Source organism: Equus quagga, chromosome 14, assembly GCF_021613505.1.
Source record: "Equus quagga isolate Etosha38 chromosome 14, UCLA_HA_Equagga_1.0, whole genome shotgun sequence".
Classification (NCBI taxonomy): Eukaryota; Metazoa; Chordata; class Mammalia; order Perissodactyla; family Equidae; genus Equus; species Equus quagga.
The window spans coordinates 28,837,179-28,855,098 of record NC_060280.1 but is presented as its reverse complement, the minus strand read 5'-3'; the positions used below and the strand labels follow the sequence as shown (position 1 = coordinate 28,855,098).

At 39.0% G+C, this 17,920-nt stretch overlaps 2 protein-coding genes across 6 annotated transcripts in view; one reads left to right on the top strand and one right to left on the bottom strand.

The window, feature by feature from the left end:
* The window catches only part of PPME1 (protein phosphatase methylesterase 1), a 71,560-nt gene extending 67,648 nt beyond the window's left edge, over positions 1 to 3,912 (bottom strand). Inside the window, exon 1 of the mRNA XM_046686053.1 lies at positions 3,637 to 3,912. Within this exon, the coding sequence (XP_046542009.1) occupies positions 3,637 to 3,737 (101 nt within the window). The 5' untranslated portion in view covers positions 3,738 to 3,912. The remainder of the gene's footprint in view (positions 1 to 3,636) is intronic.
* A 267-nt stretch (positions 3,913 to 4,179) lies between these two features.
* C2CD3 (C2 domain containing 3 centriole elongation regulator) overlaps positions 4,180 to 17,920 on the top strand; it is a 134,780-nt gene continuing 121,039 nt past the window's right edge. For 4 of the 5 annotated variants that reach the window (XM_046685207.1, XM_046685205.1, XM_046685206.1 and 1 more), the window contains exons 1-3: positions 4,180 to 4,406; positions 7,362 to 7,631; positions 10,447 to 10,604. In XM_046685207.1, the coding sequence (XP_046541163.1) occupies positions 4,352 to 4,406; positions 7,362 to 7,631; positions 10,447 to 10,604 (483 nt within the window). In that variant the 5' untranslated portion in view covers positions 4,180 to 4,351. Of the gene's footprint in view, positions 4,407 to 7,361; positions 7,632 to 10,446; positions 10,605 to 14,618; positions 14,828 to 17,920 lie in introns of those variants that run through there. The other variant, XM_046685208.1, reaches the window with a different exon arrangement.

Sequence of the window (17,920 nt, the reverse complement as noted above, 5' to 3'; positions counted from 1 at the left end):
AATGTACTAGCAGTGATTTTCAAAACATACTCAAGCACACCAGGTGTTAGAGACTGAACATCTGTATGCCCTCAAAATTCATGCTAAATCTTAATGTCCAATGTGATGGTATTTGGAGGTGGGGCCTTTGGAAGGTGATGAGGTCATGGGGGTGTAGCCCTCATGAATGGGATTAGTGCTCTCCTAAAAGAGACCACACAGAGCCCTCTAAGGACACTTCCAGAAGACTGTTGTCTATGAACCAGGAAGCATCCTCACCAGATACGGAATCTGCAGGTGATTTGCTCTTGGATTTCCCAGCCTCCAGAACGGTGAGAAACAAGTTTCTGCTGTTTATAAGCCACCCAGTCTATGGCATTTTTGTTATGGCCCCCCTAACAAACTAAGATACCAGTTGCAAGCAGGGATCCCAAATCAGAGTACCTCCAAAAGTTTTAATTAAAAAGCTCAAAACCACTGTTTTTGGCATCATCTACCGGCATCTATCTTGGAACAATAAAACCAGGATTTCAAGTCTTACCCAAGAAAAAGTGTTGGTGTCCTGAAAAGGGAATAGATTCTAGAGACTAAACCTAGATTGAGTCCTGGTCCTGCCACATACTAGTTGGGTAACCTTTAATCTCCAAGTCTGAATTTCCTTACTTATAATAAATTCAAGGAAATATCCACCTTGCCCAGCTATGGGCAGATTAAATAAAATAACACACATAAAGCTCCTAGTACAATGCATGGCATACTACACTTACTGAGAAAAAAAAAAGTAACTACTATTATTACATTATCCAGCAATACTCTGGCACTACTAAGTCCAATTTGGAAAACTAAATTATGGAAACTCAAGAAAAATCACAAACTCAAAACCACCCTAAATAGGCAAACACATCTACGTCAGGTTTAGTGAAATTGAAGGCAAGAGATTATGAAAAATAGTTGAAAGAGTAAGTCATATAAGAGACTGTCAACGGAACAGGCCCAGCTTGAGTAAGAGAGAGATGTGGGAGTGGAAAAAGATGGGAAGATAAGAAAAAATGCAAGTGTGTAGGAGAAAGAGAAGGATGCTTTGAAATTGGTGAAAGTGAGACTTCATAAATCAGAACTGATGGAGGAAAAAAGACTGAACCCCATAGTATTTGCAAAGGAATAAGATCCACAAATTAAGTATTGCCAGGATAACAACTACGAATCCAAAAAACACAATGGGTCTTAGAGTCCAGAGAGCCAAGTCCTAGTCCTTAGTGGCCCTACCACTAAGCTTCTAAGAGGGTGCCTTATTATGAGGAAAACTTGAGTTTCAGTTTTCTCATTTATTAAGAGGAAATACCGTCCCCTGCCTCCTAGTTTACCTTACAGAATTCTCTGAGTCTTAGTTTCCTTAACTATACAGTGAAGTGGTGCGATGAGATCATTTCAAAGCTCTCTTCCAGCTTTATGATTCTACAGGGGACAGAGTCTATACTATCACTAACATTAGACTTAGATGAAGCCCGCCTACGTTTCAACACCAAAGAAGAAAAGAAGAATAGAGGAAAATAAGCCACTTGAGGACCACACAAAATTCACCAACATATGCTTTTCTCTTCACCATACTATAAAGAAGCATCCTTCTAAAGAACTTTATTTACCAGGATAAGCAGTTAACCTAAATTACGAAGACCAAAGCTTCTACTTAAAGATGATAAATTATAACTACACAATCTTCTAATCAGAAGATTTTCCCTTTATTTTCTCTTAGTATTTTTCTCCAGTTCTTCATCTTCAGATAACTTGTTTTGACAAAGTGAGAAGCTGAGTTCTAATTAAACTTATCTGAAGCACGTGTAGTCATTAAAAGCTAATATTTTTAGATATTTTTATAAGAGTGCTGGTATACTGAAAGATCAGATTTTAGTTTAAGAAATGCAGCAATTAAGACACACGTCAACAATAACTGCTACATTAATTTTATATTCTAGGTTAATTTTCCCCCATAATCTGTTATGGATCAGTTTCCAGATCCACCTTATTCATGTTACAGTCCTACCCTGCTGTCTTCCAAAGCCAAAACAATCTTCATTTTACCTTGTATGTAGCCTTCTACCACCTCTTTCTACCATGCATCCATCAACTTATCTCCTTCTGTCCACGTTTTCCGATTTTTCTACTGTGTACCATAGTCAGGCCTCCACCTCAATTCTTAGTTTCTTTCCTTGGTTTTTCCAATCATTCTCATCACTCCTCCACCCCACTGTTTTAATTTACAGGATTCTCCTTTCTCTTTGTTCCTAAGACCTACTTTCACAGTACTGCATCTCCTATCCTCATCTCCTTTTTGATCAGTTTTTGTACACATTACTTCTTCAGAATCTAAGGTTTCTCTTCTCTAGTCCTTATTCCAAGAATACCTACCAACCTATGTCTAGAATCCCAAACACACACACTTGACTACTTCATACCTAAGTATTCTTCCTCTTTTCTCTTTACAGCCACTAGAATCCTATCTGATACTACAAATACCACTCAAAACCAAGTGCCAATTCAATTCTCTCTGCTTTCCAGCAATTACCTCTCCCCTGTTCAACTCTTCATACTCTCTCTCCTACACCTAAGTAAACTCTAACCTGGCACAAGCCATTCAACAACCTAAAACTCCAAAAGCCTATCTCTTCAATACAGCTCCTCCTTTCCCAGTAAACAGTTCTCCCCAAGATATCATAAATAGCTACTCTCAATACTTCACTAATTCTGAGTCTTATCAAACCAGTACATAGCTTCCATTAGACCTATTTGCCCAGCAAAAGTCAACGGCCCAGATCTTCCTCTCGGAGCTTACCAGCCCTCACCTCTCGGCAGCACTTCGATTCACTAAACCCCATTCCTAGTCATTTCTCAATTTCTAGAGCCCATGGCCACTCTCTAAGCAACTCAGCCCTCTCCCTCATGACTCCTCCCCTTATTTCCTACCCTCACTTCTCAGCACATTCCTACTATCCTTAAAAGACTTCCTGGCTATGCTCTCCATCTTTCCTTAGGCCTGTTCCCCAAGCTTTCTCAGTTCTCCCTTGAGACCAAATCTCCTAGTCACCCCCTCATCTCCCTGAATCTGCCTCTTACACCTCTAGGAACTCTCTCTAGAACCTTCTGCTCCTAGCTCTCTTTCCTTCTCCAACTCTGCCTCAGGTGTTCTCTATTTCCCTCAGCTTTTCTCATATCTAGTTCTCACAGTCTTCTTACTCCTCCCAAATCTTTCCCTAGTTGCTCCCCTAAGCCCCCTCAACTTTCCTCTCAGTCACCCCCACTTCCTTCAACCCTCCCTGGCAGATTCCTCGCCACCTTTGTCTCGGCACTACTCCCTTTCCTCCATCCTCTTCCATCCCTTCTGCTGGAGGTGCCTCCTACCTCTCTTAAATCACCCTCTCAGCTTCCTCAATCTCTGCCTCATTCCCTTCTCACTTCAATACTATGTCCTCCAGTTTCCATAGACTTGGCGCCTGCCCTAGTCCCCAAATCTGCCTTCCACTCCATCTAAACGTCTCAGGCCGCTGCTAACATTCTCTCCTAACCGTAGCCTCCTTCGCTGTGCCGCTCTCAACGCCCAGAGACACCATCCTCCAATGGCCGGGGCCTGGCCTCCAGGGAGAAGGGGTACGAGTCACGTACCCCATTCGCATCTTGGCTCCGCTCTGACTGCCCCCGCTGCCGGGTAGAGGAGGGCGAGAGGGCAGGCGGCTGAGGTGCATGCTCTTCTCGAGGGCCGACATGAAGGGGAGGCCGCAGATAGTTAAAACAGTAGCCGAAGCTTCGTCCCACGCTAAGGGCGGCCCAACCGGTCACAGCTCGCTCCCCTAAGCGACGCCCTGTCGCCTTTGGACAGCACCCAGGTACCGGCAGGACCGCCCACCGCCCACCGGCTACCCCCCCCCCCTCAGCACTTCCACCGGAAGTGCGCAACAGCCCTCCACAAAGGAATCTGGGTAACGGAGTCAGCCCACCCCTCAGACCTCAAGCGGAAAACTCGACGATCCTCGCCGGAAAGAGAAACGCTCCTGAATACAATGCACCCTGGGCAATGGAGTTCTCAACAGACGTATCCCTTTGCGCTTGCGCAGGTGTAGGCGACAGCCTCCAACCCCTCAGAGGTAGTGTAGCAAAGCATCCTGGGTGTTGTAGTCTATTGGCGGGAAAGAGTCTTGGCGCCTTCTTTCTCACCACTTCCCAGAGACTGTTAGAGGAAGAGCCGCGTCTTCCTGCCTCCCAGGCTGCCCGGCGGCGCCGGTTACCAGGGAACGCAGGCGCTGTGGGAAAGGATGGCGGGAGGCTACTGCTTGGGTGCTGGGGTCGGAGTTGAGCTGGTGAAGAAGAGCTCGGGCTCGTCATGAAACAACGAAAAGGCCAAGGGCCTGGGGGCGGCCATTGCCGTAAGAAGAGAGGTAACCTGAGAGCCTAAAGGTCGAGGAAAGCGTAATAGGGCGGAGTTAGGGGAGCAGAGGGAATTCTAGGGAGACCCCCCACACCGGCCTACGGAAAAAAAAAAAAGACAGAGAAGAGAGAATAACCAGGAATCAAAAGGTTAAAAGACAGAGCAGTTGGGCCACCAAAATGGAATGGAATGGAAATAGGGGCTGGAGAGGGGGGCAAAGAGGGCGAATAAATGTGGCGAGGTGAGGGCTAAAAAGGTACAGGTAGGACGCTTCTAGAGGAAGGGAACAAAAAAATTCTAGGTTTTAAAAAAAAAATTGAGATGTAATTGACATAACATTATATTCTTTTCAGGTGTACAATCTAATGGTTGGGTTTTTTATATATTGCGAAATGATCACCACAGTAACTCTAGGTAGCGTCCATCATCTGATACATGGGTACAAAAAAATTTTTTTTCTTGTGATGAAAACTTTTAAGATCTAGTCTTTTAGCAGCTTTCAAATACACAATACACTGTTATTAACTGTAGTCATGGTGCTGTACATTACATTGCCATGATTTAGGTGTGTTTTTGATAACAGTTAAATGTGTGTAGAGGGGTTGGATATGGCTTTGGAGGTCCACATGGGACTGGAAGAAACATAAATTGGTGAGGCAAGTATGTCAGTAATCCTAATAGGCAAAGATCACTTTTTTTTTTTTTTGAGGAAGATTAGCCCTGAGCTAACATCTGCTGCCCATCCTCCTCTTTTTGCTGAGGAAGACTGGCCCTGAGCTAACATCCATGCCTATCTTCCTCTACTTTATATGTGGGATGTGTACCACAGCATGGCTTTTGCCAAGTGGTGCCATGTCCGCACCCGGGATCCGAACTGATGAACCCTGGGCCACTGAGAAGTGGAACGTGGGCACTTAACCGCTGTGCCACTGGCCCCGCCCCCAAGATCACGTTTTATACATTACTGACACCCCAAGAACTAACACAAAGCAGGACTCAGTAAATGTTATTTGAATGAGCGAAGTGTGAGACAATCATGAGGCATGAAAGGCTATAAGCAGGAGTTGGGAAAGATAGTTGTGGATGAGAAAGGAAGAAAGAGGGGCATGACAGGGTGTGATAGGGCTGGGGTGGGGTTGAAGGCGTGAAGATCTCTGAAGGATTTGAGGTGATGGAAGAGTGTGTAGCAAGAGGATGTTAGCAGGTTAGTAAGCTCGAGGAGAAACAAGCTCATCAAGAGAGTAGGAAAATGTTAGCTGCAGCGACACCAGTCACTCCAGAAACTCAAGGCAGATCAGGAAACTGGAAATTGAATCTCTACAGGGCTGCCTCAAAAAACAATACAAAATAAATTGGGTGACTCTGCCTTTTTACATTACAGGCAAAGAGGTATTAGGAATAGTAATAGTACATTAGGCCATTGGGTTGAGGACTGAAGCTACAGTCTGGGAATGAATCTTCTCCAAGCTGTTTAAAGATAAGTAAGGCAGTTTTGAAGTAGTGTCTTTCCTGCCAGAATGATGGGAGGATATGAGACAGAAGCATGGAAGTGTTCAATACGGGTGCTCCCTGTGTTAAACCAGTCAAGCATATTTGGTTGATAGGAAGAAAGTCGCAATAGAAATAACGTAAGAATATCCTTCTCGCTATACCATGTGCATATGCAATAATGTTCATATACACACCTGTGTATAATTTTTAGGTTGAAACTGGTTATCCATAAAGATTATGGTGGGTCTTTTCTCCACTGTAGAGAGCAGAGAGGATGTTTGCTTTAGAAACCCAAAGAATTAGTTATGTACATTCCTGATCTGATAGACTCCAGTATATTTTCTTCTTGTGTGTCATGACCACTCCCCAAGGGAAAAGTTAGAGGCATAGAAAGGTATGTGTAATATAGGAATGTTTCTTAAATCTCTACCAGGTCTTGGTTCTAAGATACTGTGAATGGAAGACAATCAGGGTCATTAATGGAAAGTTTTATAGAAAGTCATGAGTAATTGCCTCATTTAGATTTTGTCTGTCTGAAATCCAATAAATCTTATAAAAGCCAATAAATATTGTGAACCGAGCACTTTGCTAAAAAATAGTGGCAGAATAGGAAGTTGATCGTCTCTGTGCTCGTTGACTATATTGTTGGCAGGAAAGAAAAGACATACACACTTTAAGGTGGTCTTTATTGAAATGCTGAGTTGTACGGTATAGACTGAATCATTTGAGAGTTGAGTGAAGGGAATTGTTGCTGTTTTATATTTAGTGATGGTTTTTTTTGTTTTTGTTTTTGTTTTGAGGAAGATTAGCCCTGGGCTAACTGCTGCCAATCTTCCTCTTTTCACTGAGGAAGACTGGCCCTGAGCTAACATCCATGCCCATCTTCCTCTACTTTATATGTGGGATGCCTACCACAGCATGGCTTGCCAAGCAGTGCCATGTCTGCACCGGGATCCGAACCTGCGAACCCTGGGCCGCCGAAGTGGAATGTGCGCACTTAACTGCTGCGCCACTGGGCCAGCCCTAGTGATGGTTTTAAAGTAAGAGAGTTAGGTAAAGATGACATAGCTGTGGTCATTGCAATAATCAAAACAACAGTACTTAGAAGAAAAATTTCAACTATTTTTGAGATTTTAAAAACCTATCTACTGTATCATTATGTTTGTATTTTTCAAATGGTACCTTTTAATTAAAGAGGAGTTGATATTAGCATGTCTTAAGTTGGTATGTTCTTTACTTACAAGAACTTGAATCAAACCCTAAATACTAATTAGATATCAAGGTGTCTTAAGTGACCAGGTAGGTTATTCTTTAGTCTGGTGTCCTAGTTATTTCTCATGTATTAGAATAGGTTGGGATAGCCTTCTCTCTTTAGAGACTAAAATGTTTTTGTGTGTTTTCATTCAAGAAGCAGATTATATGTTTTCCATGTATAGTCTAAATTTTGACTTAGTGTTCTTGGATTCCTCCACAGGTTTGAGTGACATTTCTCCATCTACAAGCTTACCACCTCTGGTTGAAGGCCAGCTACGCTGCTTTCTGAAACTTACTGTTAATAAAGTCATATGGAAGATTGCAAAGCCTCCCACTTCCGTTCTTGTCCGAGTCAGATGGTGGGGAGAAACATCGGATGGAACCCTCTTTTGTCCCAGGGACACACTGCAGACTGAACCAAAAGCTGTGAGAACAACTACACGTTATGCTATTCGCTGTGGTCCAAAGCAGTTTACCTCCTATCTAACAGGTATATTTTTGTCTTAGCATTTCACCTGCAGGCCTAGTAAGCATGTGGTTATGTTGTTCGCAATAGGTGTTATTGTGTACATAGTATCTGTGGCATTGTTAATTATTGAGGAATCAAAAGAGGCTTTATAATAGCCGCCATTTATTGAGAGTATACTATGTGCTAGCGGTTGATACATGTTATTTCTAATCCTTAATAACTCCGCAAGATAGATATTTTCTCTGTTTTGTAGATAATGAAACTGAGGTTCAGAGAGATGAAATGAATACTCTGTAAGGTTATATAGTTGATAAATGACAAAACTAGGATTTGAACCCACTTCTGTCTGACACCAAAACTCATGCACTTTTGACCACATCATACTTCTTTAAGTAGTAACTGCAGCCTCTGTTCTGGGTCTTACTTTCCTTATGCTCGAGGATAGAAGGTATAGATATAAAATTTACTAATAGTACAAGATAATACATGCTAAATGCCAAATGAGTGGTTAGTGAGTAAGTAATACAGGTTTGTAGAGAAGGGAAGGATCCTCTACAGGGATCTACAGGATCTACATGTGCTAGACGTTGTGCTAGGCACTATGGGGATTACAAAAATGAATTTAAAAATTTAACCAGAATGGCATCTAATTCTAGCTGAGTCGACAGAGAAGTTTAGTTGCAATAGTAGGTAGAAAGTGATAAGCGCTAGTAAACGACACCCACCCATAGATGCTCTGGGTATTGTACACCTAAAACTTAAATCCTTAGGTGGTATTTATATAATTTAACAAATGAAGAGTTATTAGAAATTCCTCAGTAGGAGAGAAGATATCTACTAGTATGATAATCAATAGGTCAGACATTTATTTGAGCATCCTATGGGATAATACAGAATGCATTAGGCTTGGCACCTGAACTTTAGGTTGGTGTTGCTATGCTATACTGCCTCAGGAAATAGATCATAGGATTCTAATATATGCCTCATACTCTCTTGCATCTTTCCTCCCTTCCCTTTTATCTCTTTATGGGAAATAGCCATGAAAATGTTTGGAGCATGGGAAGGTTAGAGTAGAATCTAAGAAAATTATGATTCCTCACTGAGCCTCGCCACTTGATTTTTGCCTCTCTTATAATCAGATAGGATTCAGTCAGTAGGAACATGAAAGGCATTAGGGGTGGGAATAATGCTGGACAACGGGGATTCTAAGTCCACAGCAAAAGTGAAGGATAGAGGTCAGAAGCCCATTAGGAATTAAGTTTTTTCTCTCTAGAGGTAATAAATAATGAAGCAGCATGGAGTTGTGTTCTTTATAGTTGGGTGGAACTCTTAGCCTAGTTTTGTCACTTTAAAGCTGGGTGAACTTAGGAGTGTTACATTACCTCCCTGAGCCTCAGTGTTATCCTTACATGGAGACAGAAACAACTGTGTCATGGAGTTGTTAGGAGAATTAATGAGACGTGAAGAGCCTAGCTGTTGGTAAATAGCCAACAAATGTTGGTACATTTCCTTTATTCTGCATACGCACATCATTTTATAGTCTACAGAGCACTTTCATCTCTTAGCTCATATGATTTTCAGATAATTTCCGTGAGTAGGTAAGACAGGGACTGTGGTATGTTAAGTAATTTGCCTAAAGTCATATAACAACTATTAAGCAACTATCATGTGAGAGGACACTGCTACGTGTTTTACTTGTAATACCCCCGTTCCTCTCACAGCCATGATGGGGGTATTATGATGCCTGTTTTGCAGACAGCTGTGGCTTACACAGACATAGCTTGTGAATATTGGAGCCATGACACAATCACAGGTCTTCTAAGTCCTATACTCTTTTCACTACAGAATTGAACAAATGGTGAAAATGAACCATTTTCTCAACTTTGGTAAGAAAATATTCAGAAGTTATACTGTCCGGAAATAATCTCAGAGTCCATATGCATGTATTTTATTTCTCCTGCTGTAGATTAGGACCATGAAGGTATTAAGTCTGAGCAACTAATTCTAAGAATACAGTTAAGGAGTTTATTTCTATTCTTCTTAGTTCCAAGTGCTCTGAGTATTTTAGTGTTCCAGATATATAACCTGGGAGTAAGCAATTAGATACTCCTGGGAGGCACAGATAGACCCTTGCATCTATATAAGAGAAGCCCTTTGTCCAATTCCAAACTAGAAATGGTGAGAATAAAAGAACTGAGAATTGTTGCTTTTATATTTCAAAACCAAAGCCTGAGCTCTTGCCAAATGTTGAAAAAATACTCTTTTAAAGGTATTTTCCTTATGCTTGATATGCTTAAAATTTTTATTCAATGTAATTTTTTTCCTCCATGCAAAGTATTTTCATTCTTCTTTAAAACTTTATTGTTCTTTTGATCTTGGGTTCACTCTTCTGTACCACCAGATTGATATGATAAGTGTGTGATCTATTTGAAAATAAAATAATTTAAAAAATTTTTTTCCAATTTAGAAGCTTTTCCTATTTATTTATTTATTTTGGTGAGGAAGGTTGGCCCTGAGCTGACATGTCTTGCCAATCTTCCTCTTTTTGCTTGAGGAAGATTGTCCCTGAGCTAACATCTGTGCCAATCGTCCTCTATTTTTTGTGTATGTGCTGCCGCCACAGCATGGCCTGACAGCGATATGTAGGCCCACACCCGGGACCTGAAACCATGAACCCCAGGCCACTGAAGCAGAGCACATGAACTTAACCACCATACCAGCCCCTAAAGTAATTTTTTTCAGTAATAAAGTTTTCTAACATATGTCCCATCCCCATTTCCTAAATAAATAAAGTAAATGAAAAATATCTGTTTATGTTGTAATTGTTTTTGATTAGATATGGCTGTGCTGGTGCTGGAAGTAATCACCAAACTTGATCATCTTCCAATTGGTAGAGTTCAGATCAGTGGACTAGCCCAGCTTTCTCCAACCCGTCACATCAATGGATTTTTTACCATTGTTTCACCAACATCTAAGAAACTTGGAGAACTCCAGGTAAAATTATTTTAATTCTTTGCTGCGTAAAATAAACTTTTTGGGCAAAAGTAGTTGTCTGTTTGCAGAATGGATAGGCACTTGACTCCCGTATACCTAATTCCCCCTCATGCCTTTGTTCGTGTTTTTACCCAAAGACTATAACATACCTCTGTTTTCCACTTATCCCAAATCCTCTTAGTACTTTCCTGCCCATCTCAAGTTCCAAGAGTCCTTCGCAGCTCCTACTGTACTCATTCTTCTCTGTACTCTTTATTAAATTCATAACAACATTAATTACATAATCATTGTTCAGTTATAATCCTACATAGTCTCTAAAGTTATGTATTAATAGTCTGCCTTTAATTTCCCTTCCTTCTAGTTTTTTTTTGGGAAGATTAACCCTCAGCTAACTACTGCCAATCCTCCTCTTTTTGCTAAGGAAGACTGGCCCTGAGCTAACATCCATGCCCATCTTCCTCTACTTTATGTGTGGAACGCCTACCACAGCATGGCTTTTGCCAAGTGGTGCCATGTCCACACCCGGGATCCGAACCAGCGGACCCTGGGCCACCGAGAAGCAGAATGTGCAAACTTAACTGCTGTGCCACTGGGCCAGCCCCCCTTTTAGTTTCTAGATTCCCTAGGAAGCAGGACAATGTTTCCTACTTTCTTTGTTTTTCCCACAGCTCCTAATATAGTGCCAAGCAGTAATTGCTGTTTTGACTCATGCAAGTGGTGTCTTTGATGTATTCATTCATTCATTCAGCCTGCATTTTTTTGATACACTGTTATATACCATTAATTTAAGATACGGAGATGTGAGATGGTCTTTTTGTTTAGTTTTCCAAAGTCATATAGGAGGAAATATAAAAGAGTAACAAGTAGAACACAGGGTTATATGAATTATGCTATAGATATGTACAGGATGGTGGGAAAGAACATAGACGGGTCCCTTTCTGAGGGAGGCTCTTTGGGAGTGCTTCCTAAACAATGCTGACTATTCAGATCCCTGAGAAGTTTCACAAGTTTGATGCCTTGTCAAGTGTATTCTAAACTATGTGTAGAAATTTAAACACGTGTATCAGAAAATTGTTTGAAAAAGATGAGGAAAGAACATATTACCAGATGTAAGAACCTATTATAAAACCACAAGCACGTAATTATGTCAGTGGAACAGTATAGAGTCCGGAAATAGATCCAACTAAGTGAAAGAACTTAACGTTTTCTTTATTGTATTTATCATATTTCTATTTGCAGTATATTAAATTAAAAAATAGGAACACCGTATCTTGGTTACCTTATGGTGGAGTCTAGTTTGCTCATACTTTTCTAATGATGGTATAAATTTGCATCAGACCTGCAAGACAGTTTGGCATTTTATTTCAAGAGCCATAAAAATTGTCACATATCGTTTACCTCAGTAATTCTGTTTTTAGGAACTTATGTTAAGGAAATACCATAAAAAGAGAGGGAAGCTCTATGCTTAGGTCTAGTTATGGAAATACACTTTTAATATTGAAAAAGTAAAAATAATTTATTCAACGATACTAAAATTGTAGTCTATTAGTGAAATATTTTGCTTCCATAAAATATAAAATTACGTAGTTATGATTGTGTAGCAGCATGGCAAAATGATTTTGGATTGACGACAAAAGAGAATTAAAATTATATCCACACATATGCATATGATAAAAAGACAAAGAAAATTGAAAACAATTGGAGTAAAGGATTCTAGGTAAATTTTTTTATTTTTAAAATTGAGATATAATTCACATGCCATAAAATTTACCCTCTTAAAGTATACAATTCAGTGGTTTTTAGTATATTCCCAAGCTTGTACAACCGCCACTACTATCTAGTTTCAGAGCATTTTATCACCCCAAAAACAAACACTATATTCATTAGCAGTCGTTCCCCTTTTCAGCCTTGTCCAGCCCTTGGCAACCACTAATCTACTTTCTGGACATTTCATATAAATGAAATAATATACTATGTGGCCTTTTGTGACTAGCTTCTTTCATCCATGTTGTAGCATGAATCAGTACTTCGTTCCTCATTATGGCTGACTATTATTCCATTGTATGGATATACTACATGTTGTTTATCCATTCCTCAGTTGATGAACATTTGGATTGTTCTACTTTTTGACTATTGTGAATAATGCTGCTATAACCATTTGTGTACAAGTTTTTGGTGAACATATGTTTTCAGTTCTCTTGGAGATATGCCTAGGAGTAGAATAGTGATCATATGGTAACTGTTTAACTTTGAGGAACTGCCAGATTGTTTTCTAAAGTGGCTGTATCATTTTTTTCCCCATATTTAAATGTCAGTTGATACAATAATACTTGTATGTTTTTTATTTGTGTCATTGGGTTTGTTGGAAAGTTGTTTTCATAGAGCATTGAAGGTGGAAGTCAGATTTTGAAAGACTATGCAATAAGAAAATAAGTACTAATTACAGTAAAGAAGTAGAAATCACAATTAGAGATTTCTGTTTCCCAGGTAAATGGCAGTGAAGAGAGGGAGAGGTAGTGTGATCTAACGGAAATAGCCCTAGACTTGGACATGGAGAAATTGGTTACAAAAACAATTCTGGTGTTCATTATACTCTCTGAGCTTCAATATCCTATTTTGTAAAACGAAGGTACTAAAACTTTCGTGTCATAGCATTGTTGCGAGGATTAAATGAGATGAAAAAATAAGGAAACCTTAATATGGTGCTTAGGTACGTGACAGGGATGTGCCAAATTTACTTTATTTGAGAGGATAGTATTGATACTGGGTAGCAGAATTGAGAAGTTTGTTGATACTAGAAGAAAGCTTGGTAAAACTGCCCAGTGGACCACATCTGACCTTTTAACTAAAAACGGTTTTTGCATTTTAAAAGGGTTGTTTTAAAAAGAAGAATATGCAATAAAGCCTAAAATGTTTACTGTCTGCCACAACAGAATAAATTTAGTGACCCCCTTTTTAGAGTGGGTTTGTTTTGTAGACCAAAGAGAAAAGCAAGTGAAAAAAGAGACTGAAAATAAAAGAGGATAATTGAGCGGGGCCAGCCCGGTCGCGCAGTGGTTAAGTTTGCACATTCCACTTTGGCTGCTCAGGGTTCACCGGTTCGGATCCCGGGTGTGGACATGGCACCGCTTCGCAAGCCATGCTGTGGCAGGCGTCCCACATTTAAAGTAGAGGAAGATGGGCATGGATGTTAGCTCAGGGCCAGTCTTCCTCAGCAAAAAGAGGAGGATTGGCAGCAGATGTTAGCTCAGGACTAATCTTCCTCAAAAAAAGGATAATTGAGCAAGTGAGGTAATGAAGAGAATTAGATGGGAATGAGTTTCTGTTGTGAACACAACTAATAGAGTTACCTATGGAATGGAAGAATTATAACCAGAAAGAAAGACAAACATTTTGAGATGGACAAAAGTGAAGGAGTTCATGCTGATAACTTTTTTTATCAGTATTTACTGGGGCCAGCCCCATGGCCAAGTGGTTAAGTTTGTGTGTTCTACTTCAGCGGCCCAGGGTTTCAGTGGTTCAAATCCTGGGCACAGACCTAGCACTGCTCAGCAAGCCATGCTGAGGCAGCATCCCACATAGCAGAGCCAGAAGCATCTACAACTAGAATATACAACTATGTACTGGGGAGTTTGGGGAGAAGAGGGAAAACAAATAAATTAATTAATTTTTAAAAATTTACTGTATGCCTACCTACCATATTAGGCACTGTTCATTTTATTTCATTTAACTTTTTCTTGGTTTTTATTATGGAAAAGAATATCTTATATGTATTAAGATTTAAAAATAACTATACAGTGAACACCTATTGGCTCCTCACCCAGGTTAAGAAATAGTAATAGAATAAGTGAAAGCAGCCAGTATTAGAGATTCATCCACGTTGTGTATTAGTAGTTCCCTTTTCAGAATTGTGTTCCAGTCTATGGATAGTCCACAATTTTTAATCCATTTGCCAGTTGGTGGACATTTGGGTTTTTCCACCTTTTTTACATGACATTATTAAATTCTACCTAGACGCTGTTACCTGCTGAGACCCTGAATGTGCAGCAACACCTTTGTTAAAAAAAAAAGAATCAACAAATATTAGAGAGGTGTTGCAGACTTACTAGCCCCGCATGGAGACTTTCCCCTTGATGCAATAATTGAAAGGGAACTGACTTCCTCACTGGGTGATTCAGTGCCATTTAATGTTGGGTCTAAATACCACCTAAAGTCATTTCCAGGTGAGTCAAGGTACACAATTTGTGCAAGACTGCAATAAAATCTTCTTTGGTTTTCAAAAATCTAGTTTGGTTTTCAAATAATTTGTCCATTTCATCTAAATTGTTGCATTTATTGGCACAAACTTATTTACAATATTCCTTCACTCTCATTCGTGATGGTCTCGTCTTTTTCATTCCTGATATTGGGAATTTATGTCTTCTCTCTTTTTTTTCTGGATCAGACTAGATTAAAGTTTAACAATTTTATTAATCTTATCAAAGAGCCAGCATGTGACTTCATGAATCTCCATTACATGTGAATTGGATCCTTGATATTTTTCCACGAGTCACACATTTTACATAGTTCCTATTGCTGTATATTCAAATTCACTATTCTTGTGCAATGTCTAATCTGCTCTTAATCCTATCAGTCACATTTTCATTTCAGATATCGTATTTTTCATCTCTAAAAGTTACATTTCATTTTTTAAATGTACATTTTATTTCTGTCTTTACATTCATGTTTTCTTTTACATCCTTGAGCACTAGGAGCATCTGTATAGTAGTTATTTTAAGATCCTGTATACTAATTTTGCTGTCTCTGTCATTTTGGATCTGTTTCTATTGATTTCATCATTCTCTAGGTTATGGGGCACTTCCTGCTTCTAGTAATTTTTTATTGCATACTGGACATTATGAATTTTATATGCTGTGGACTTGATTTTGTTTTCTTTAAAGAGTGTTGGTCTCTGGCAGGCAATTCACATACTTCCAGTATTAAATATATCAGTTTCCAAAATGAAAAAGCTTCCTGAGGAACTCATTTGGATCCTGATTCATATAAATAATTATAAAAAATTAGAAACAATCAGCAAAATTGGAATGTTGACTCAATTTTTGATAATAAAAAATTATTATGAATTCTTTAGATGTGCTAATGGTATTATGTTGATGTTTTGGGGAAAAAATGAGTCCCCACATTATTACTAATGTATTTTCAGAAGAAAGAGTATGATGTCTGGGACTTGCATCACAATAATCCAGTGGCAAAGTGGAAGTTGGACAAGGTATAAATGAAATGTGATTAGTCATGAGTTGATAATTGTTGAAGCTAGATAATGAGTACCTGGGTTCATTATACCATTTTTTTCTAATTTTATTTATGTGTTTTAAATTTTTCATAATAAAAACCTTCAAAAATATTTTGTAATATTAAAATTTTTTTATAAAGGAAAGGACTCATTGAGTGTAACACAATGGATGAAAGCTGACTTACACCAGGGTGTAGCATTGTGACATTTCAGAACATTGAAAACAAAGACAAAATCCTATAAGCTTCCAGAGAAAAGGGGAAACCGTCACATTCAAAGAATTAGGAAGTAGTGTGGTTTCAGGCTTCCCAATAGAAACATTAGGAGCCAGAAGATGATTCAATAATGCCTTCAGAATACTGAATGAAAATGGCCTAGAATCCTATCTCAAGAAAACTGTCTGTCTAGTATAAGGCTAGAATAAAGATGCTTTTGTATGTACAGGTATCAGAACTTTGTACCTCTCTCACAAGCTTTCTGACAAAGCAGCTGAAGGACTTTCCACCAAAATGAGAAAATAAATTAAGAAAGAAGATGAGATGGGATATTGGAAACAAGAGATCCATCATAGAAGAGAGATGAAGGGAATCCCTTGATTTAAGGCGAAGAGAGATCCCAGGATGGCAGCTCTATACCAGGAGCATATGGCAGCTAGTCCAACTTGGAATATGTCCTAAAGCTCTGGGAGAGAGTTTTAAAGGAACAAAAAAAGTGTTGTAAAATACCTGTTACGTCTGAAAATCTTAAAAGGAGATTTGGACAACTAGCAAAGAATTTAGAATTGAATTATTAATAAAAACAAAAAAAAACCGAAGGAAATAAGGCTATCGCCATTTTGGGTAAAAATTGTACAGAAAAGAAAAAGTAATCAGTATATATCTCATGGTTCAGCTTTAAATAGAATATATGTTCACACAGCAATTTTAATTTGATCAATAATCAGTGTTTACAGTATAACTACTTTGGCAAGTTGGGAGGATAGGGAGGTAGAAGGATGTGAGATGGAGCTAAATTTTTATCTTCCATATTAGAAAATCTAAAGATAATGCCTAAAAACGGGGAAGTGGGGGGATCAAGGTATAGACACAGATAGAAGCACATTATTTGGAACTGTAGAGGTAAAATACACAGGAATCAGATACAAGAATTGAAAGTGGTTGCCTCTAGGGAAAGAGAAATATGGTCTATGTGAAGGACCTGTCTTTTGTAACAAACTTGTAGAACTATTTGACTCTTTAAAGTGCGTGAGTGTATAATAGTAATTTTAAAATACAGTAACTTTAAAAAAAGATAACATGCAGTGAGTGATGGAGCTCTTGTCATACCACTGCTTTGCTGTCCCCAGGAACAGCACTGAATTGACTATGTATGGAATCCTTCCTGACCGGTGGTCAGTAAAGCCAATGGGGAGCTGGAAGACTGGAAGATGAAGGAATAGACGTGGCTTTAGGGTGTTGCTGTGAGGGAGAAGATCAGGTCTAGGTTTAGTCAGACCTCAAAGAAGACAGATACACAGTTACTAAAGGGAAACTGAGATTATGGAGTTTGAACAGTTTTAAATGATAATAAGGGCCAAGGTGGCTGGAGGGTGCTCAGAGTAAATTGACAGTAAAGATCATTAGAAGCAAGCTGAGAGAGGAAACTTTTTTGTATTCCATTACTGGTATAGATCAGATGTTAAAAATAACGAATGAGTCAAGCAGGCTGGCTGTAAGAAAAATCAACTGCCAAAAATATAATAGACTTTTTAAAAATACCAAACTTATCTATTATATAAGCATATAACATAATATATACATATATATGATTATTTTTACATTGAAATTCGAAAACAAGAATGCTTAATTGTATATTCATTTCTTTTAAAATCCATTCCTTTGATTTGGCTGGAAACTTGGTAATTTTATTCTGTACCAAGTTGTCAGTACCAGATATTTTATATTTGATGGGCATTACAGCATTCATTTTGAAACCATTTAATTAAGAGTAAGATTTAGTTTTTACTCAGTTTCATAAGAGAAGA